The 21,255-nt window shown below is 54.7% G+C and overlaps 6 protein-coding genes across 6 annotated transcripts; 3 read left to right on the top strand and 3 right to left on the bottom strand.

The window, feature by feature from the left end:
* The first annotated feature begins 1,417 nt into the window (after positions 1–1,417).
* On the top strand, positions 1,418–3,837 carry CDEST_00969 (Putative G-protein gamma). The gene is made up of 3 exons (XM_062917128.1): positions 1,418–2,100; positions 2,260–2,642; positions 2,756–3,837. Exons 1-3 carry the CDS (start codon positions 1,687–1,689, stop codon positions 2,874–2,876), a joined length of 918 nt encoding a protein of 305 aa, XP_062773179.1. The 5' UTR covers positions 1,418–1,686; the 3' UTR covers positions 2,877–3,837.
* A 650-nt stretch (positions 3,838–4,487) lies between these two features.
* On the top strand, positions 4,488–6,618 carry CDEST_00968 (Putative selenoprotein, Rdx-type). The gene is made up of 2 exons (XM_062917127.1): positions 4,488–5,694; positions 6,002–6,618. Exons 1-2 carry the CDS (start codon positions 5,581–5,583, stop codon positions 6,611–6,613), a joined length of 726 nt encoding a protein of 241 aa, XP_062773178.1. The 5' UTR covers positions 4,488–5,580; the 3' UTR covers positions 6,614–6,618.
* A 332-nt stretch (positions 6,619–6,950) lies between these two features.
* Positions 6,951–10,025, bottom strand: CDEST_00967 (Putative serine-threonine protein phosphatase). Its single transcript, XM_062917126.1, has 6 exons — positions 9,581–10,025; positions 9,099–9,423; positions 8,590–8,991; positions 8,191–8,490; positions 8,098–8,126; positions 6,951–7,990 (listed from the first exon to the last, which is right to left on the bottom strand). The coding sequence occupies exons 2-6, from the start codon at positions 9,276–9,278 to the stop codon at positions 7,975–7,977; spliced, it is 927 nt and encodes a 308-aa protein (XP_062773177.1). The 5' UTR covers positions 9,279–9,423; positions 9,581–10,025; the 3' UTR covers positions 6,951–7,974.
* A 3,815-nt stretch (positions 10,026–13,840) lies between these two features.
* Positions 13,841–14,326, bottom strand: CDEST_00966 (uncharacterized protein). The gene has a single exon (XM_062917125.1). The coding sequence runs from the start codon at positions 14,104–14,106 to the stop codon at positions 13,846–13,848; it is 261 nt and encodes an 86-aa protein (XP_062773176.1). The 5' UTR covers positions 14,107–14,326; the 3' UTR covers positions 13,841–13,845.
* Positions 14,327–14,741: 415 nt separating this feature from the next.
* On the top strand, positions 14,742–15,186 carry CDEST_00965 (uncharacterized protein). The gene has a single exon (XM_062917124.1). It carries the CDS (start codon positions 14,936–14,938, stop codon positions 15,098–15,100), a length of 165 nt encoding a protein of 54 aa, XP_062773175.1. The 5' UTR covers positions 14,742–14,935; the 3' UTR covers positions 15,101–15,186.
* Position 15,187: 1 nt separating this feature from the next.
* CDEST_00964 (Putative Zinc finger, PHD-type, Zinc finger, FYVE/PHD-type, Zinc finger, RING/FYVE/PHD-type) lies at positions 15,188–20,042 on the bottom strand. Its single transcript, XM_062917123.1, has 3 exons — positions 18,217–20,042; positions 17,124–18,157; positions 15,188–17,072 (listed from the first exon to the last, which is right to left on the bottom strand). The coding sequence occupies exons 1-3, from the start codon at positions 19,753–19,755 to the stop codon at positions 15,998–16,000; spliced, it is 3,648 nt and encodes a 1,215-aa protein (XP_062773174.1). The 5' UTR covers positions 19,756–20,042; the 3' UTR covers positions 15,188–15,997.
* Between the last annotated feature and the right edge of the window lie 1,213 nt (positions 20,043–21,255).

Here is a 21,255-nt window from a genome sequence, read left to right as displayed (position 1 = left end):
TCAGCCGACGCTGGGCTGGAAGGGCCACAGGGCATACCTGCTTGTTACTGCATCGTCCCAAATTCGGCAGTCTGCAGGGAAGGCAGGCGAACGAGTGGAAGCTGGCATTGACAACGATGATGGATGACGCTTTAGTGACGGGATTGGCGACTGGCTGCCGAAGAAACTCTGGGACGATTGCCAACTCGAGTGCACATTGCGTTGATGTTGCGTTTGTTAAGTTCCCGATTTCGGCCTTATCAGCTTCATCTGCCTCCGGCCCAAAGGTTCCCCGAACTTGCTCTACGATGTAGACCCTGGAGCAGCATGCACGTGTAGAAGAGTCCCGGGCCGCGCCTCCACAGGCCAAGGCAGACCTTGACTACACACACTCTTCGGTAGAACGGCAGATGGATCAAACCGATTTGGACTCTTAAATCGTGTTGCAGGGAGTGTCTGCACATTCACATTCGAAAAGAGAAACAGCGCCGTTTTGGCCTCCCCAGCCGGTTTACGGTTTACGCCTTGCAGCACGACGAAACGACAAGTATTGTTGTACCCATATGTAGGGCAGCACCAGAGAAAGACTGACATTGTATCGGCGAATCTCATGAGCATGTTGCCCACGGAGATCATTGCGCCACAGGTTCCTATGAGCATGTCCATTCAACCTTAGGCCCTTAGTAGCGCCCCGTTCTTTGTCTGACGGAGATGGCAAGGTCGCCAGCCCGGCCGAAAGCAGCACTCTGCGCGTGGCGGGTTCCATGACATCTCGATGCCCAAACTACTCGATGATACCTCACCATACGACAACTCTCACAAATAATCCATGGCACCCATTGGCTCCAGCGGTTCAACGAGGCGGACACAAAATGCCACATGAAGAACGTAAAGCACTCAAAGTTGGCAGAGCAGAGTCAAAGTGAATTCGAGACGGGGCGGGTCTCGGCACGGCGTTCTGAAAAGTGATTTGTAGGTTGGGCTCGCCACACGATGCCCAAGGTGTTGACACAGTGTTTGTTCACTCCCGTCATCATTGCGAATGTTGCAAGCTGGTTCTCGTTAAGATCTCACATCTTGCGATGCGTGGGAGGAGCGATTCCAAGGGGAAAATCGGAGTTTGCCAGTCCGACTAGGGGAAACCCAAATTTGGGAGATTGCCCGCTTCAGCCAGTTTTCAGCCAATCCCGACAGAGTCGGCGTACACCGGACGGGTCCGTGCACAGCGACTCTTCTCAATATTGCGAGGCGACTGGAACCACAGCGAACACCCCCGCTGGGGGCATCCACCCCGGGCCCTTGCTGGCCGACTGTTGACTGTATGGGGATATCATCCACCATCAGCAGCGGGCTACCAGCCAGCCTACCTACTACTTAGACAGATAGTCCACTACCTAGGTAGGTAGGCATGCAGCAACTTCAGCAGCTTCGGCAATATCAGCAAACAAGCAAGCAAACACACAAACGAGCAAACAAGCATATCAACAAACCACATGCACTAAGTCCTTAGGGATACATCTGCATGCATATGTTGCTATCAATCCCGTCAACAGCTGGCAATGACTCTTGCTTCGCTTCGCTTCGCATGCGCGACGCTGTGTAGGTAGGCACCTGAAGGGAATGGAGCGGTCGTTGCTTCAATGGCGCGCATGGTGGCCCTAGCGCAAGAAGTAACCTTGTATCCATTGACCACTGACCTTTCCTTTCATGTTAGGGGAACCTTCTCAGGGCTCCGCAATCCAATCCAATCCCAGCCTTTGCACACAGTCCCAGGCCCCAGGGCCGTCCCAGTCCAGGTCCCTCTCTTTCTCAGTCTTTCTCTCGCACTCCCTCCATCCCTCTCCCTCTCCCTCTCTGCGTCTGCCAGTTTTGTTCGAGTCCCCCAACTGCTGGACCGCTCTGGCCTCTCGCTCCTCCTTCCCCGTCGCCCGTCCCGTCCTCTCCTTTGCTTTGCTTTCCCAAAACCAAACCCATTATCCGAGCAACCAACCTACCCATCTTGACGCTGGCAATCCTTTCCCCCCCCAATCCAATCACCCCCCGACGCTCTTTCCTTTGTCGATTCGCTTCGATCGAAACCGGCCTTTATCACTCTCTGAATTCCCCCGCCGTCTCGTTGCTGTGAGTTTCTCGCCCCCGACCGTCCATTTAACTCCCCCCATCTCCCGCCCTGAACTGAGCTCGTACCACCGGGTGGTGGGAAAACGCGGCAACCACCGCCAAAGCGGAGTCAAAGGAGGGAAACTTTAATCAAACTGACACGATATGCTCTCTCAACAGGAACGTCCTTCTCACAACACCACCGCCGCCGCCGCCGAATCCTCTGCTGTAGCCGCCGCCACAGCCTCTTCTTCTACCTCTCGTCAGCGGCAGGATCAGGTCCATCAGCCTCGCCTCGACGACAAATCATCACGACGACAACCCGCTGACGCTTCCGTCACCGCCGCGTCGTCCTCGATTCCGTCGTCGTCCAAGTCTTCAGCCCCCCGACCCACCGCCGCGATGCCTCAGTACACCTCTCGTGATGTCGGCGACCCGTCGCAGATTAAGAAGAACAAGCAGTCGATGGCCGACCTAAAGTTGAGACGACTGACGGAACTCAACAACCGCTTGCGTGAAGACCTTGAGAGGGAGCGCATTCCCGTGAGCAATGCTTCTAAGAGGTACGTCTTTACCGTTGTCAGCTAATGTCACTGTCGATGTGCTATCAACCGGGTCAATTGACTCAGGAGCCATCGCGACCGGACGAGTCGGTGACTAATCCATCTTGTTTTAGTATCATCGCCTACTGCAACAGCACGAGGGACTACATGGTTCCATCAGTTTGGGGTGCCGTCCCCCGCGGTGAAGACCCTTATGCACCACAACAAAGCGGCGGATGCTGTGTGGTAATGTAGAGCAATGTTTCTCATGGGTCAGCGGTGTTGGTATCGGAACAATCGAAACGCTCCGATCGGATTGTCATTTTTCTCTTTTTACGCGTGGAATACCAAACCCCCCAGGGCTATGGGGATTGCAGCAACCTCCCAAAAACAGCGAGCGAACCCCGATCTCGAAGAACCGGAAAAAAACGGTATTGGTTTTATTACGCGGTCGTGGAATCATCGTAATTCAAAAGTCCTAGACCAGCACGGAGTCGAGGAAAAGCACAAAATTGTCCCCAGCATTGGGAAGGGGCAAAAGGTCCAATGTTACCAGCCAAGAGACATGTCTTTTCACCCTTGCCTCTACGGAACAAGGCGAAAAGACACCGACAGCGACACACGGGTCAGTAATGTTGGGGAACGACCAAGGTCAGCTAGGAGGTAGGCGAAAGAGGAAGCGGGAGGGGATGCGAGAGAGTGAAGAGGCAATGGCCTCTGCTACGATAATGCTTCTATGTTGTCCAATTTCTGCTGTCATTGGGGAGGAGGAGGTCACGGGGGGAGGCTTTTTTTTCCGGTGGGCAGCTCTTCAGCATGTAATAATTCTCTTGATGTCCTGTACTCCTTCCACTTCAGCGGTTTGTCTCGTCTGCTCCCCTTCCACAATATTCCGCACCGAGTGTGTGAATAGCTTCGATCTATCAATCACCTTATCTCCGTGAAAGAGGGAAGAGAGAAGAGAAGAAAACCTCCATTTTCCGTGGCTGCTTATGTTGATTGGAATGTGCACTGGACAGTGCATTGCTGATGGCAACTAGCCAACCTTAGTATTGTCGATATGCATCCTGAAGCACAATCCATGGAATGAATAGGTGGGTTCCACAGGAGGGCAGATCGTCAAAGCCCCTTCCCAGGCTTGCTTCAGAGTACACTGCACATGCCTGCGTCGCGCTTGTGGAGCCACGAAATCACTCGCATCTGCGGCGGTGGCCCCATATCAAGTCATTTCAGCCAACCAGTGGCCGCATTGCGGGACCGGTGTGGCAAGCAAGCAGCGAACCATCTTGGGTCGAAGCCTCGGTCATTATGGCAAAGACACGATCACGACCCAGAGGCCTGAGAACAGACAATTCGCCAGTGACAGAGACATCGGGCCATCAGACCATTGTTAATCAAGTGGCGGCTGGCGTCAGGCGGCTGACAGCAAAAAGCAACGACGGATGGGTTGAGGGAAAACGGGCTTGACAAGCCTTTTTCTTCCGTGCCTCGAATGCCCAAGCATATTTCTTTGGGGCAGTATTTATTCAGCATTCAAGTGAGAGAGTACCCCACCCCGAGACATTTGCGAAATCCCTTCGCCCTTCTCTTTTGCTGTGCTTTATGCTATCTGCATTGGCCGGTTCATTGACCACCACCAGACTGGGGGTTGAGAGAGGAGAGGAGGAGGTACCGTGCCAGGCATGGGCAGGATGGCTACTGTTTAAGCCGAATTGAGGATGAATTCATTTCCGCTTGGGGGGGGGGAGGGGGGTTATGTGTACGTTGACCAGACCGCAAACAAATTCGTTGTCCACGCACTATCTCTATAGCATCCTCTGTACAGAGTACTCCCTGTACAGATACTGGGTACGATACAGCCGAAAGTCGGTCGGATTTGTCGTTCGTTCAAGGTCGTCCGTTGACTTCTCCCTCGACATTGCCGGGCGGAGCTCCGTCCCTTTTCGGTTGCCATTCGTCCCGTTTCGGCCAGCTGTTGTCTCTTGCCTGGATTGAGCCGTGGACGAGCATCACAAGCGTGATTCTAGCAGAAACAAACCCTTCGAATGAGAAAGCAAGCACAAAAGTTCGCTCAATCTTGATAGGGAGCGCAATGGTGAGCCCCGCCGATTTTGGCACCACAGCTGCTGGATCTTCAGCGTTGTGTTCGGCCGACAACATCTCCCCCCTGTTAATGCATCCTCGTCTACTTTCGCTGCTCCACCCGTACCTGAATTACTGCAAGGTATTCGAGCCACCTGCTGCACCCAGCAAGCTGGGGCCCGTTTCTGCAGGCCCCTTTGCAGTCCTCCTGACGGATTAGTGTGTTCCTGACCAGGGAACGGCTTGGAGAGAAGCACCAGCTGTAGCCAGCTGGTGCTGTTTGCAGCGTAGCCGCAACCGCCGTGTCTGATGTCTGTTTCCAGTTCTTTTTTTTCTTTTTTTTAATACCTCCGGCGGGGCCTTCTTTTTTATCTCGTTTTTATTTATTTACATGCCTTCCTGTCTTTGTCAGCCGACTGCTGCTTAGCCACAGTTCCGCTGCACGCTTACCCTATCATCCAGAGGCGGCTAGCCAGGATGGGCGCCCGCCTTCCCTCTTCGCCAGCCCTCGTCGTCCGATGACGCAGGACAAACTTGATGCTAGTGAGGCGCGACCTCCCAGTTCCACAAGCGTCATCATTCGCACGCGCCAAAAACGGCATCCGAGCACCGACGATATTGTGTGCACATTGGCTGGTCTCGATTTCCTCAGAAAGATCCTGCGTCGACGACTGCGAACCTCACCCACCGACGAACAGCCTTCCTTCCGCTTGGCTCCCAGAAAAGCTGAGCTTGGAAGCCGAAACCCCCGCACGCAACGGGCATCCGCCGTGCACATCTAGATCCGCCTGCCGACGTCTGGAAGATCAGCGTCTTGTCAACTCGACTCCCCTCTCCACGTCATCCCCCGCGGATTTCAATCCCCTGATGCCTAATAATGGCCGACGTACCTCCCCCAACGCAGTCAGCATCGGTTTCTACACCGACGCTGCTGCCCCGCGTTGCCATCCAGTTCTGCACTCAGTGTAAGTGGATGCTTCGCGCAGCATATGTAAGTCCAATCCAGAAGACATTGTACTTCCCAGCTCCGTCTTCCTTTGGCACCTGCACCTCTTTGCGCTACCCCATACCGGCAACACCGTTCTACCCTGGTTAGACACGGGAGGTTAACTGCAGATGACCTCACTCCTTTACACGGCCCCGGTACCCCTCAGTTATCTCTTCTCATCGTCTTGGCTTGCTAGTTTGCCCGTCCTCGGAATTCGATCATCTTCCGGATCGCCTCTACCCTCTTAATACGTCCCCGAGTTTAGCCTTACCAAACGGCCCTCTCACTAATACGCATTCTCAACCATTAGTTTGCCCAGGAGCTCCTTTCGACATTTTCAACATCCATCGGTGAAGTCGCTCTCCAGCCTTCCACAGGCGGGGCTTTCATAGTCACTCTGACTCACCTTCCCGCCGGCGCCGAAACGACCTCGACCACGATCCTCTGGGACCGCAAGACCGAGGGAGGCTTCCCCGAGACCAAGGAGCTGAAGCGCCGTCTCCGCGACGTCATCCAGCCCAATAGGGACCTCGGTCACGTCGACCGCAAGCACGCGAAGCCCACTCCCGACACAACGACACCTAGTACCCAAGTCTCTCTAGCTTCGGACGCAATAGCAGAGGCACCGACAATGGCTCCCTCATCCGCCTCTGACGTCGTCTCCCAGCTGAAGAAGCACCCCGCCAACGCCAATAAGACACCCACCGGTGAGGACGCTCCGAACATCACCACCACCACATCCGCTGCCGAACAGGAGCAGAGCACACTCAGCGAGGCGGTCCGTGACGCCATCGGCGCCGCACGCGCCAACACGGGTCAGAAGGCCAAGACCGAGATGTCGTCCGCCGGCATGCTGCCGAGGCAGCATTTTGACGACCCGCCGGCCGATGCTAACAAAGAGAAATGCGAGGACTGTGCCTGAGCTACAAAAAGATCGGCGCCAATCTGGAGACACCGGCCTCCGCCTGTCCGCTTAGGGGGGGCTGGGCCAGTCGTAGTAGACAAGGTCGTGCGAACAACACGCCTCGCCTCCGCAAGTACATATACGCATTCCTCGCCATATCGTTGTCCAGTGTTCGCCAGCCAGAGGTGAAGGAACCTGGAATGTGGACCGGGATAGGCGGCGTTCATGCGGCCTATTAGGTGGCGGAGGGATGTATGCGTTGCATTATAACATCAAGCAAGACAGCACGAGCTTGGTAGTTTCGAAACCTTTACCCAACCTATCTCATGGCTCAAGTTGCGCAGACATAAACCACAGAAGGGGAGCATTCAAATTGAAGGCTCACCACTGCCGGTCTTCACCGGCCATGAAAGCAATACACTAATCTACCTTGAGTGGTGGGTGTCGTTCATGTGTTTACATAGACTGTTGACTTGGATCAGGATGTCGGACGTCATTTTATCCTAGGAATATACCAAGGAATGATCGCAGGATCTGATGTCTTGGTGCCTGCCCTCCGTCGACGGACCAGATAAATGCCTTTCCAGCATAAGAAAGAAAAACCGAAATCAGTGGTGAGAAGTACAAGCAAGAGAGAAGTCAAAGTGGCCGCCCATGACCTTTCTCCCAGAAAAAGTGAAGAGAAAAAAAAAGGAATTGGGCTCATGTTGCCCAGCCGATGTGATACCTTCCTTCCCCTCCTAGACACCAAAATGCCAACTCCGGCCCGGCTTAGTTCTCCCCGTTCCGCGTGAAATTATAGTCATACAGGTGCCACGGTGCTTAAGCTGGGGCACAGCAGAGATCCCCAAGGCCGAGACTCCAAGGCGAGCATCAGAAACCGAGACGAACAGAGTGGGCGGTCACTGTCACGTCCCCGCAACCGCGATAGACCACCACCCAGCTGACGTGAAGACAAGTCGGATAGGAAACAGTCTTGGGGGATATGCAACTGCTCAGGTTGGTGAACGGTGAAGACGAAAGTAGCCACCGTCGAACTTCGTGTCTTGGGGTGCGCTATTGCGTTCAAATCACTCATTATTGGACCCCAGGCGAGTTCATGTCCACCATGGGGTTCCGCACAGAGAGACACGTGAAACGTTGTGGTAGCCATTGCAAATTCCAGTGTTTTTGTGTTTATCTTCAGCTACCAGACAGCCGTAATCGTGAACAGTTTGCGCGGGTTGTGATCGGATGGGTGTGCTCGAGAAGAATCGGACAGGTTGAAGAGTTGACGGAGAGAGACCCCTAGGGAATCCAGAAAGTGGGAGAGCGGGGGCGGGGCGAATGACCCGCGTCGATGGGGAAGAGTCGTGCGGTCGAGATGGGCGGGAAGCTAATTAACGACGGCCGAACCTAGAAAGATGTGCATGTTCGTATAAACTCTTCAGAATCACTTGGAAGCGGACTTTCGGGGAGAAGTGACAGGTCGGCTGTTGCCTCCGAGACCACCGGGAACGTACTTTTGTTTCTTCTCAGCGGGTTTCAGAATCTGCGAGGGCATGAGATGTTAGCAATGCGACGAGTCCACTGTCATCCCAATGTATTCCCCTCACCTGGAAGGAGCAGAGCAAGCTCTCGTCCACACTCATCATCGCTCCGGCGTTGTCAAACTCTCCGCAGTAGTTCGGTGCGCTGAAGAGAGTAACCAGCTGACGCTTAGAGAAGAACTCGTAGCCGTCTTCCACGACTTGATGGGCACGGCAAATCAGATCCATGTCGTGCTTCTGGAGGAATCTGGAAACAACATCGGGACCGAAGGTGAAGGAGACACCTCTGTCGTTTTCGCTCCAGCCCGTGATGTCTTTGTCGGGATCAGACCACAAAAGATCGCAGAGAAGACCGCAGTCGGGAATCTGGAAAAGAAGACGTCAATATTTCTCTCTACACCCAAGAGAAAAGGAAACCCGACAGGGCAGGCCAAGGCTTGGCCTCGATAACAGGATACAACGTACGTCGGTGGGTCGCATGACGCGGCGAATCTGCTCCATGGAGTTCAGGTCAGGGCTGAGACCACCGTGCATGGTGAAAATCTTCTCGTCGATGATAGCGGCGATAGGCAGGCAGTTGAAGCAGTCCGTAAATGTCTTCCATAGCTTGATGTTGTAGCGGCGCTTGCACTCGTCGTAAAAGCCGTAGATACGGTTGATGGAGGCACATTCGTGGTTACCGCGCAGGATGAAGAAGTTCTCGGGGTACTTGATCTTGTAGGCAAGCAACAGGCAGATGGTCTCGAGAGACTGTTTGCCACGATCGACGTAGTCACCAAGGAAGAGGTAGTTGGCCTCGGGAGGGAAGCCGCCGTACTCAAAGAGACGAAGCAGGTCGTAATATTGTCCGTGGATGTCGCCGCAGATCTGAATGAGGGGTCGGCGTCAGCAGGTCTGTGCTATTCAGGGATTACAAGGCGAGGGCGAGGGAAAGCTGATGACCAATGCAAGCCACGGACAAGAAAACTGCTTACCTTGATTGGGGCCTCCAGCTCAAGGAGGATGGGCTGGGAGATGAAGATCTCGCGAGCCTTGGTGCACAGGTAGCGAATCTCAGCCTCGAGGAGCTGAACCTGCTTGCCAGGACGGCTGCCCCGAACCTCGAGGAGACGGTCGATTATCGAGTCAAGGTCGACCTCATGTTGGTCCGCCATCTTTTATCCTCACCAGCCAGAAAGATGGCCCGCTGATACCGAGAGGGTGATTCGCGACTGCGGCAGGCAAGAGTACCAGGGGTATACTTTGCAGCGGCCAGAGACAAAGGATGCCCAAATTACGGGGATGATGCACTTCTAGGGTCTGTCGTTCGGCAAAGCGTTGTTAGCACAGCGCGACGCAGGCAGAAGTGTTTGTTGGGAGCGAATTTGTTTGGGAAGCGTCCGGAGAAATGGGCGATGTGGTGAGAAGGGAGGAGGGGGGGAAAACACGAGCAGGAAGGGACGGCGAAGGTACTTACGGCGAAGTGATCTCAGCTCTTGTAGGCCTTTCTGCGTGGAGGAGAAAAGGCGGCGACAGATGGACGGTTTGTTTGAAAATGTTCGCAGACCAATCTGTGTGGTAGCGTCTCGCGTCGTCGATGAGAAAATTTTCGTCGTCCCTGTGCGGGAACGAGTTCGCCTGTATGGGGTGGAAATCGCCGCTGAGATAGGGCCGTCTCTCTGTGTTGATAGCTTCGCCTTTGTTTTTTTTTTTTCCTTCCTCAGCAGCCGCCGCGAAAGCCGGGAAGAGAGATGCGTTAGTCGTTTTACTGATTGATCGTCGTTGGTGTGATTGTATGGAGAGATGGAAATCTCTGGATCGCGTTGTCGTCTTGATTAGACGTATCGTCGCCGTTGGGATCAGATGTGGCCTCGTGGGGGGGAAAGAGGCTTTGGGGGGAGGAGAGGTGAGGGTGGGTTTGAGGGGAGGAGGATTTTCGTGTTTTGTGTTGGGCGGCGGCGGGCTGCTCGGTCGGAAAGGCAGGAGAGGAGGAGCAGCAAGCAGAACCAGTCCAGTCCAGAAAGAGAGATGGAGGGATCGATCTCTTCTGCGTCTGTGTCTGCGTCTGCGCCTGCGTGGGAGAGCGTGAGGGGGGCCGCTCGTACTACAGGGGGTAGGCTAAAGAGGGATAGTGCTATGGGCACTAAGTGATCGCTGGTGGGTGTGGGTGGTGCTGATACTATGGGCTTCTTCCCTAGGTAGGTAAAGGCAAAAAAAAAAGGCAGAGGGAGAAATTGTTGGACCAAGAGAGAAAAATAGAAGAAGAAAAGAAGAGAGAAGGGGGAAATGCCCCAGTGATGTTCTTACTTCACTTATGCACAAGATAAAGAGAGGGGGTCTATTTCCTGCAGACAGCAGGAGAGGATAGTGATCTTGAGCCTAGGATGGTGGAGTGCGCCAAAGTGACACCGGAGGGAGAAGGGGAAAAAGTAGAGAGGGGATGTCTGGATGCCAAAATAATTAATTGGGGTCATTGAGGTCTCGAACTTTTTTTTTTCTTCACTTTTTTCCCCTTTCCCTTGCCGAGTGCTGACTGCTCCGCTACGCGCTGTCTCCACGTCCCGTCGTCGTCTTCTAAGAATGCCTGTATTGCCAGGTAGGCTGTAGGTAGGTAGGTAGGTAGGTAGGTAGACATGACAGATAGGCAGCAAGCAGTCATCAAGGCATATTGCAGACAGAAAGAGAGAAAGGTGGTTTCAGGTGTTTGGCATGCCGCCGAATGCACCAGCAAGCGCCTTCTCCTGTTTCCTGTTCTCAGCACGCCGGTCATCACCATCCCGTCGACCAGTGAGCGAGCTTCAGGTAGGGCAGGCACGTTTCTCTCGGCAACGGGAGGAATGGGAACGCGCGACCAGGGCTTGCGTAGCTGCGGCAGCAGGGGTGTGGGTGGCGGGGAGTGTGCAATCTGTGCTGTAGACGTGCCTCCATCCTAACGATCATGTCTTCCTTGCCTCTTCCCACACTCTCTCTCTCTCTATCTCTCACTCAAAACCCATGGACCAATACTAATACTGCCTGACCTACGTGCCTAACCGGCCTACCTAGGTAGCTAGGCCTAGGTAGCTAGCTACCTACTACCCTCTGTTTTTGACTCCTTGCGCACACCTACCTACTACCTACACAGTATCCATGGTACCCGGCTGATATCTTCAACCACCTACTTGGAAATCCCACGACGGAATTTCCTGAAGCCGGCCCAGGCTACCAACCACACAAGAGGAATGGAGTAATAGCGGCATGTTACAGAGGGTGTAAAACAAAAGACAAACCGTAGGGCTACCTCAACTCGGACACCAGAGAGGGAGGCCTGGTCGTACCAACGGCACCGGCACAGAGATGCGCATTATCTCAAGGAAATCCAGTCGCAAATCCAACATGGATATTTCGACGCACCGAGCTTACCATTGCCATTGCTATTCTATGGCCAGTGCCGGTGCCGGTGCCAGTGCTGTAGGAGGTAGCCAGTGCCCATCTGGGGCAACGTCCACCCACCGACGCGTGGGAAAAGTTCCATGACCCAGCGACTAGGGTTGGTCACAGGGGGGCCTCGGCGAGCCTGCAAGCCTGAAGCTCCTTTTTGTCCAATTGTGATTACCAACCATTGGGCGGCACTGGGCTGTGGGCCGCTTGACCGTGGTCGACGTTGGGTTGGGGTGTGCGATGTCCATGTTCCGGGGTCTCGAAGAGATGAAAACCCACCGACGCTCCTGGGGCTTGGGAAACCGAGAGTTCAAGGTGTCAGCACGTTATAGCGGGAGCATCGGGCGACGGTTGCGGACGGGGCCCGTCGCTGGAGCTGTTGCTAAACTTGTATCATGACGGGCTTCCACCTCCCGTCGAATATCAGCCGCCCCCGTCCACCCCGTAGACTCAGCCTCTCCCCCCCTTCAAGATGACGTGGTACCTGCTGAGTATAGTTACTGTTGACTTTGGGCCTCTGTCCCTACAAATCTGTTTTCTTGTATTTGCCTGCATTGTTTCCTCCTCCCTTGCAAATAGAATCCGGGTACAGAAAATTGAGATTGCAGCCCGTGCAAGTTGGCGTTGGGCTGGAAGAATGAGATTGCTGTTGAGTCTGCGTGTTCGCAGCCACACGCGTGGTGTTCCTGGCCAGGTCGGTTGACAGCTCGGCCTTTCGATATGCCTCCAAGTCCCATGCAAGCCAACTCTTGGTCCGGTAGTTGTAGCTGTAGCTGTTGCTGGTCTCCCACATCCCGCTTCGCTGTCTTCCTCCGTGGCTTGAGCAGGCGCTCAGCATGGAAGCCTCTTGAGCTTTGCCTTCCATACATCTTGGCACGAGCTTTGTTAGATCCTCCCAACTGAACCCCGGCTCTCCTCTCCGTCGTGTAGTAGCAGCAGCTTTGCCGAACCGCTGCTCGCTTCCTTGAGCCCTCTTCGGCTTGACTCCATGGCATTTGATGACATCTGGAGAAGACCCATCAGCGCTTGGTAGCAACCTGGATTTCCAAGCTCTCTCTTGCCAGCCGACGACGTTGCACACGTTATAGTCGGTTCGAGTTGGACCCGAACGAGACCGACGAGAAAGCAGCGATCAACACTCGTCAAGCAGGTGTCCCACCTAGCTCGAGTCGTCCGGCTCGTCAGGGTCCGACCCCGAAGTCTCCTCCGAGAGACTCTGTCGGGCATTGTATTTAGCGCCTACCCCAAGTCAAGCTTTTCTCCGAGGCCACCTTTCACCGCATTCATCTGAAGCCACTCGCTCAATGCAACGCCTGGCCGCTGGGGTGAGTGGATTCGTGTCTTGCGTTTCTTGCAGAGAAACCAACTCTATTTGCGTTGCAGGCGACGACAGCGACTCATAGATAGTTGCACCATATCTCCTCACTGTTCAGTGCCAAGACATTGGGTGCATGTTTACCTTCGAGCATGCGCCAGTCCAAGTTTCTGGGGGCTAAGGACGGCATCCAAAACTTTCCATATCAACGGCACGTGTCCAGGTCCTCAGCTACAGAAACCCAACGGTCTAACCAATGCCAAGAGAGATTCCTCTCCGAGAGCTTCCCCGCGTGGCACGGTCAGCTTGGAAGGGTCACGGAGATCAGCTGGATGGACACAATCCATGTCCGTACAAGACGTAGTTTTCCTTTTCCTCGCAAAACCCAAGACTTGAGGCCGACTCTGACTTCCCCCAGCGTCTCTGGGGAAACGCCAAGTTCAGAGACAGGCAGGCCTTGGCTTTGGCAAAAAGTAGATTGTGACTCCACAGGCGAACCCAAAGTTGCTGGCCGAGTTGCATGGTTATGGACAATATATCCCGGGTGAAAGTCCAGGCCGCGAGTTCGGGGAAGCCTTTGAATGAAACGACTCGACTCGACTCGAGGCACCCAGAAAGAAAAGTCAAAACAAAACAAAAATTGGTATTAATAAGCCTGGTCAGGTTGGTGGTTGCAGCTTACTACTTGCCAGTCAAGCAGGATTTTGATCAGACGAGGGCTATCGACGTGCTAAGATGGGCTAAACCGCCCTATCCCTCCCTCCGGCTCGAAGCCTATTCGTCCCATCGTCCAGAGCCTTGCCTAGCACCTAGTTACCAACCAAAGGCTGACGGTGGCGTTTCTGACCAGAGTCACCAATGCGCTCTAGGTTTTGGCGACCGAGACTTGAAGCGGTCAGGGCGAGGCTTTGCGCGGCCACTCATAGGTAAGAGGGATGTCGCCAACCCCCTCCCCCCTTCAAAGTCTTTGCGTGGCCAGTTAGCAGTAGGACCAGCCAGCCTGTTTGTTACCTTGCACATACTTCAACCGATCCTTCAGAACATTCGGGACGTCCCATCCCTTTCCCCTCCAGTGAGGTGTACGAGACGAGGTCTGAATCCACCGCACGACCGACTTGGAAACCAGGAACCGAGTGGACGGGCGGAAACGCCAGTTGCGAAAACAACGGCGACAGAGCCGATGGACACGGGAGAACGAGGCCAGCTACGCCAGTCATGTGTCTGTCTGCCTGGAAGCCTGCCTGCGTCCGCGGGACGATGTACACCATGTGTGTGTGTGTGTGTGTGTGTGTGTGTGTGTGTGTGAGAGGGGTGCGTCAGGGTCATGTCGTGCAGCACAGCGGTACTGCTTCTTTCAGATTTCCCAGTCTAGGCTCGCCCAACGACTCCTGACTCTTCTTCACTCTGCCCGCCCGGGGGCCGGTACCGAAGGGTCCTCGGCCTGGGTGCCTGCCCCTCCACCAAAATGCTGTCATGATAGCACCGCCCACCGCCGACGAGAGTACAACAAGGGTGGGTGGGGGAGGGGCCAAGGGGAGAAGTGGCCCAGACACATCAGGCGTTTGGTGTCCCAGGGATCCAATTCGCGCCGATGTTTGGGGATCGGGTGGGAACTCTGGCTTTCCGTCCCCGGCCAACCCGATGTGATCTCCCCCCACTGGCGGCGGCGACTGGACCGCTCTTGCCCGACCTTGACGGCGAGCGTCCAATGATCATCCGTCAACCAGAACCAGACACTCGCATTCCCCATCTCCCATGCCGTCGGACCCCCATCTTTTCGGGAAGCGCATCACATGACTGCCCCGCGACGTCCCGTCCCACACTCAACATCTTCAGGCTGCGGGCATTTGGTTCCAAGTCGAGAGCGTCTGGCAGCCCACTACTCACCGTTACCCCCCTCCACGACAGACTGAGCGACGTGGCAGCGCATCTTTAGTGCCCCTCCCATGAATTTTGGTGTGACCGGGCAGCCAGAACAGTTTGTACCTCAGAACTCTATCATGTTTAAAACCATGCAAATCTTGGCCTTTGTTACCTGAATGCTACTGAATGAGCTTCTAATTGGCTTTTTCTTAGGCGTCGTCGTTTCTTGACTAAATGCTTTTGATGCCCCGGAGTGGAAATCTGCTTGTGTTGTACACAGCCAACAGTCGAGACAGTCTCGATGACCATAGCAAGGAGACCCTCTCGCAGCCCGCTCTCCGAGAGTCAACACAAACAGCCGTCGCCACACTGCTGCTTTTGATCCGAAGCCGCTGCTGATCATGGACATTGCCAATCACGCAAACACGCACCCGTGACAGGGCTGAACCGACAAACACCGCGCATGTGAGTTTCGTACACCTGACGGGAACCGGGAAGTACGCGTGTGTGGGTGGTATCATTACTCGAAACTTGCGACGCGAGCAAGAGCGAACTAATATGGCCCAGATGGACACAAACCGGCGACAGGCGACACACAGCCCACCTATCAACGTCACAGGAGCCAAGCATTCTGTCACTCGATTTGCAGTCGGGACAACTAACATGTTTCTTGTGCACACATTCGAACTATGACACTTTCGCATTATCTCTTCGATCAATCACACATAAACACAATCTCTCTCTCTCTCTCTCTCACATACACGTCGGGAGAGGAATGAGTGCTGTAAGAGACGGGACATGAGCGTCCCGGAAATCAAGTAATGAATAAGGAAAGAAACCAGAGCAGCACGCGTTCGTTTCCCGTAGCTATAATACCTCGAACTAGCTGGAACCTGATCTCCCTCGTGTGTTTGGTAATACCCTTCACAGTTCCCCTATTTCCCAAAACGCCCTTGAAGCCGTGATCTGGAGTGACCCCCCCCCCTTTCAATCCTGATGAACGCCTTGTATCCACCATTCAGTATCACAAAGAAGGAGAAGTAATCGTCGTCGTAGTGGTAGAAGGGATCGTTGTAGTAGACGCGCGGTAGTTAAAGGTTAAGAAGAAAGTGCGTGAAAGTAGGTTGAAAAGGGAATCGTATCGCGGAGGCGTTGAGGAATATAAAATACACAGGTATTCCCAATAGGGGGGGGGGTTGTACAAGTACAGTCTCATGAAAAAATTGCGCATTCGTCACACATGTAGGCCCTCCCTGCCTCGAGAGGAATAGCACAAGAGTGAAGACTTGCGCTTATTCATCTCCTTCTGGTCGACGATCGAGCACTCGTGCGTTTACGCACCTTGGTGCTGGTTTGGGCCTTGCTGACAATAGTGTCCGCCACAATCTCGTCGTTGACGGTGGGCGATGCCGTAATGGTGCTGTCCTCGACGTCGAAGGCGAGGCCCTCGAGCTCCTGGTCGTCCATGTCGGTGAGGTCCTCGCTCAAACTGCGAATCGCTTCACGACCCGTCCACTGTTCCTCCACAACAGTGGTGCCCTTGGGCTTGAAGTCTGAAAAGTACCAGGGGACACCGCCTTCGGACAACGGGTCCGTGGACTCGTTACCCAGGCTGCCGTTAGACTGCGGGGGCGTTGGAGGGGCAGGTTGCGTTGGTCTGGTGACGGTAACGTAGCCGTCAGTTTCGGGCGGTGTGTCGGAGGGCTGCACGGAGGCCAGTGGACTTTCCGTCTTCACTGCTGCCTTGCCGTTACCCTCGTGCCCGGCAATAGAGGAGCTTGATGAATGCACGTCGCCAGGCTTCTCAAGAGTCGAGGTGTTGACTTCAATATTCCCCTCATCGTCGTCTTCTCCTTCGGCATCCACATCCATCTCGTCACCAGGAGCGGTCGGTTCCTCTTCGGCTTGTGCGCCCTCATCGTTGGCCACGGTGATCTGCTCGTTGGCGGCATCCACCATGATAGTGTCCTGGCTGGGTTCGGTGTTTTCTTCCGTACAAGAGACTGTGATCGACGGCTGCCGGAACTCGATGCTGGCTTCAAGCATGCCTTCGAACTCTTTGGCCAGCGTGTCGTATGGCTTGTGGGTGATCTCAGCTTCCGTCCTCAGGGCCGCTTCGAGCTGCGGCTGCACAGCCTTCAATATTCGTTTTCCGAGTGCCTTCCGTTGTCTTGGATCATGAAAATTCTGCTTGACAGGCGATAGAACAGCACCCTGAGAAGCGCCCTCGATATGCTGAGGCTCTGTGTTGATGCCCACGTTAATTACTTCACAGAGATCATGAGTGAAGACAAGGATGTTGGTGTAAAATCGGCGCTCGAGCTTCTCCTGAAGCCCCACGAGGCCTTCTTTGAAGATGTGCTTGTCAAGGCTAGAGACATAGTTAGCAAACGCAATCGATGGGGCGGGCGGAAGAACCAACAATATCGCCTTCTCGATCACTGGCACGAGAAGCTTAGCAATCGGAAAGTAGCAGGTGTCCACAAACTCTTGCTCAAGCTCTGCTGCATCGAGTTTCTCTTGTTCTCGCTCCACGACGCTTTCCGAGAGGAGTTTGAGTTCCCAGAGGTCCTTGAGCAACATTTCTGCGAACTCAACGCGCCGTGCAAGCCGAGACTTCCCAGACGGTCCCATTTGCGCAAAGTTCCGCCTTGTCAGTTCCATCGACGAGAAAGTCTCCATCTGCAGTTGCAACCGCTTGAGGAGCGCCGCGCCACGACGAGCCTCGCGCTTCAGCGTCCAATAACGGCATGCCTCGCCAACAAAGTCTTTGCGTTTACGGAATGGGAACCGAGACAGCGCTTGCTCGACAATGTCGAAGACGGCCTGGGGAATGATGGGGGCACCGGAAGGCAACTTCCAAATCTGCTTCCCAGGCTGCCCCTTCTTTTTGTCACCGCCCACATATGAAGCAAATTTGGCCCCCGTCATCTGGCTTTCATCAGGCGGGTGCTCTGTCAATGCATGGCGGTGGTTGGCAGCCAAGGCGTGCGCAGTTGCCTGACTGTCCGCCCAGATGCGTCCCTTCATTGCCCGCTTGTAGAATTTCTTAGCTTCCCGCGCTGCCTGGGCCACACCGTTGTCCTTGGCATAATCTGGCGGGCAATGCTTGTCGCAGAAAGCCTTGAGCACCGTGTTGCTGTCAAGAACCGCGAGGGCTCCATGGCTGTTCTTCATCTTGAGGAAAAGCCTGGACCGCCGCGCACAGGTTACGTGGAAGGCCTGGTAACAAGACTTGTTGCTGCATTGGATGCAGGCACCCATCTTCTGGTTGCAGATGTAGCAACTCAGCTTCCAGCGTGTTTTGGGTACCTTCTCCACGTCCATGACTGGTTCCATGAATGTGGCATTTCCCAGAGAGACCTCGGGAATCCACATCGCGCAGAGAAGATGGGCCCATTTTGAAGAGTTGGTCTGCTTAAAGGCTCCATCTGTGTTGGGGCAGAAGATGCATGTCTGGAGATGTATGGTCAGCGATACTGTCAGAGCCTACGAGAGTAGTAGGGAGGTCTCACTGGAACGCCACGCCCGATAAGCTGACATTTTCTACACAACCACTGTCCTTCGGGTATGAAAGGCACACCGTAGCACTCCTGATGCACTGCAAGATCGCAACCGTCGCAGAAGACGATCGCGTTGGTGTTTTCGCAGTCACCATCGTCGCAAATTGCGCATTTGCTGTCTTGTTCCTCTCCGACCTGGGGCTCGCCATTCACCGCTGCTGCCGAACTCGACCGTGGCCGATGGGTCTGTGGAGGTTTGGGGTTTGGTTTCGGTATCCGCTTCTCCAACGCATGCCATTCTTTTTCGATCTTGGTAATGGCAATTTCGAACACTTCTCGTGTAATTGGTTCGAGCTCGTTGCTCTTGCGCTGCTCCTTGTTGTACACCTCCAGCCATTGATCATCCTGCTCATCCATGTCGTACTCGACACGTCCTACGTTGGTGCCGGAAGGTGGGACTGTATCGCCATCGGCCTTGACAACAGCCAGTTCAAGATCTTCTTCCAGATTAGGTTCCGCGGCCTTGATGAGCGTGCTTTCGGGTTGAATGTAGCGGTCGGTCTCTTGGTAGCCCACATTCATCATCGACTTGTCGACGTATCTCGCCTGGCCGAAGCTCTTGCTCTCGAACTGTTCCACCTGATCTGACCGACGGTAAGAAGGCGCCTTGAGGTCAAGACGCTCCTTTGGTGTTTGGTTACGAATCGGCAGGACTTGAGGTACCCGCGGCGTTGATACCGGAGCCAGGTCTCGGTGAAGAAATGATACGGACTCGCGTGGCGGTCTTGTCCGGCGTTTCTGCGGCGATTCGCTTCCGACAAGGGGAAGCGCAAAGTATGAGTTTGTAGTTGGGACTGGGGTGTTGCCGGTCGAAGACGGGTTCATTTCCCTCAGAGGCGTGTTCGAGCCGTTCATCGGCGTCGAGGGCCGAGCTGCAGCCGGTGTTCTGGGAGGGGATTTAACGACGGGAAGAGAGATCCCATCCACTTCTTCGGAACGAAAAATCATAAATGTGGCATCGATATCGAGCTTTGGATGGAACTCTTCCCAGCCTCGCTCCTCCCTGGGCTTGTAGCCTTCGTTCTCGGCGACGGCCGCGGCAACGGCGGCAGCTGAACTAAATTCCATATCGTCTCGATCGATAGCGGTTCGTAGTCTTGCACTTCTTTCTCGTCTCGGGACTATGGCAGATACACTGCGCGGCTCTCTCGGCTGTCTGCGCACTGTCATTGGCGTCTGGGTCCCATCGTCATCGATGAAGCGACCACCGCCGCCAGCGCCGCCGGGTATGTATCTCCTCCTCTTAGGTGGCGGTTCGGTCTGCGGCGCTGCCGAGGGAGTAGCGTGGTCGCGCGTTGATCGACCGGACGGTGGTGCGGGGGAATCGCCGACCTCGCGCGCGATGCGAGCGGCATTCGTGGTGCCCGGGGGACGCCCTCGTTTGCGGCCGGTGGCAGCTCGGTGCGGCGTGGAAGGTTTCGAGGGCATGTTTGACGATACTCTTGTCGTAGATTTCGTGTCTTTTTGATGGGTTTGGGGAGACTGTGTCATGAATCACCGCGTTGGGAGGAAGTGGCGCGCGGAGTCGTGATGCGGCTGAGGGGAGGGGCGGGGCATTGGCGAAACGGTACCGCGCACGTATCTCCGACACGCAACAAGGTTATAGTGTGAAAGCGAGAGTAATACTGGTCTGGATTCGAGTTGGGAAGGACATCAGGAGACGAAGTGACGTCGAACGTGCGGCTCCGAGTTGCTCCTGCGAAAAACAGAGAACGCGTGAAGTTGAAACGCACGGACCCAGATGCCATTGTCGGCCGCAGGGGCAACGCGCTATTAGTCATCCACTGATGTGAGGCAGGGGGTGTGAATGGGGTTCGCTTCGTGCTTTAGGTGGGAAGCCGCACCCTTATCCACCTCCGCACTGGCACCTTCCCCGTGACCATTCATTGGACGCACTCCTTCGTCCATCTGTATCTTTTTATCAGATTGTATTGGCACTTTGGGCAGGGCCATAGTCCCTTGTCGACAGCCACCTCGTCTGCAAGTCATTCCTCCTACGACCATCTCGTCATTGCATCCTCATTTCTTGGCCACTATGTCTGTACGCACATAGGAGTGGCAATGAGAAAATCTCTCTCCTTGCCGCTTTTCTTTACAATTCTCCATTAAGCACTAACTATATGGACAAATGACTGTATGGAGGCGTCGCGACGAACCTTCAGAAAGATGGAAGATAGGAAACCAACGAACCAACCAATCACCGATCTGATGTATCCACAGGTCTGGATGCAACAAGCGGGTCATTTTCCATCGACCAGGCTCGATCGGGAGACTTGTTGGACATCGCGGCAGAGCAAGACGTATTACTGTTGTCGTCGGACTTTGCTTGGGTTGCGCCACGACTGAGACTCGTCGCATCAGCACAAGACTAATGTTCACGCCCTTCTTATACACGGCCCAATCAGAGCTCCGTCGCATGCCAGCACGGATGAAAGTCTTCTTCCCCGAACACCCTCAGCCATCCAGACTTGCTTGCGACCGATATTGATGTCATCACGCCCAAACCCCGTTTGTATCCCCACAATTCCGTACCCTTTCTCAAGGCGGCCAAGTCGCGACCTTGCCGCCCCTCCTCAATCGGACACCGTTAATCCACCACCACATGGCCACCCTGTCTGCCAAACTGTCATTCAGGGTCCCGACTAGCTGGGCAATTTGCGGTCAAAGATCTAGCCTGGTGCGTTTTGGGGATCGTGGCCCGCGAAGCCATTTTCACTCCAAGGTTTCACCCTCTCGACTTACAGCCGGTAACTGTGCTGCCATCATTCTGACCGCGGGCGATGTTGACGCAGTACGACTGTACTACACGATCTTCGCACATCTTTTCCCGTTCTTTCCCAGACGACACCTTCAAGCCCTTGATTTCCTCGCCGGCCAAGCGTTTGTGGGCGGAGAGTGCTGCCCCTCTCCGCTGTTGACCCGTCCATGTCAATCTAGTGTCCACACAGCACGGAAAATGTTTTCCTGTTAACCAGCGGCTTTGGTGGCCCC

Source organism: Colletotrichum destructivum, chromosome 1 (genome assembly GCF_034447905.1).
Source record: "Colletotrichum destructivum chromosome 1, complete sequence".
NCBI lineage: Eukaryota > Fungi > Ascomycota > Sordariomycetes > Glomerellales > Glomerellaceae > Colletotrichum > Colletotrichum destructivum.
Note: the sequence above shows the minus strand (reverse complement) of the source record. Positions and strands in the feature narration are given on the sequence as shown.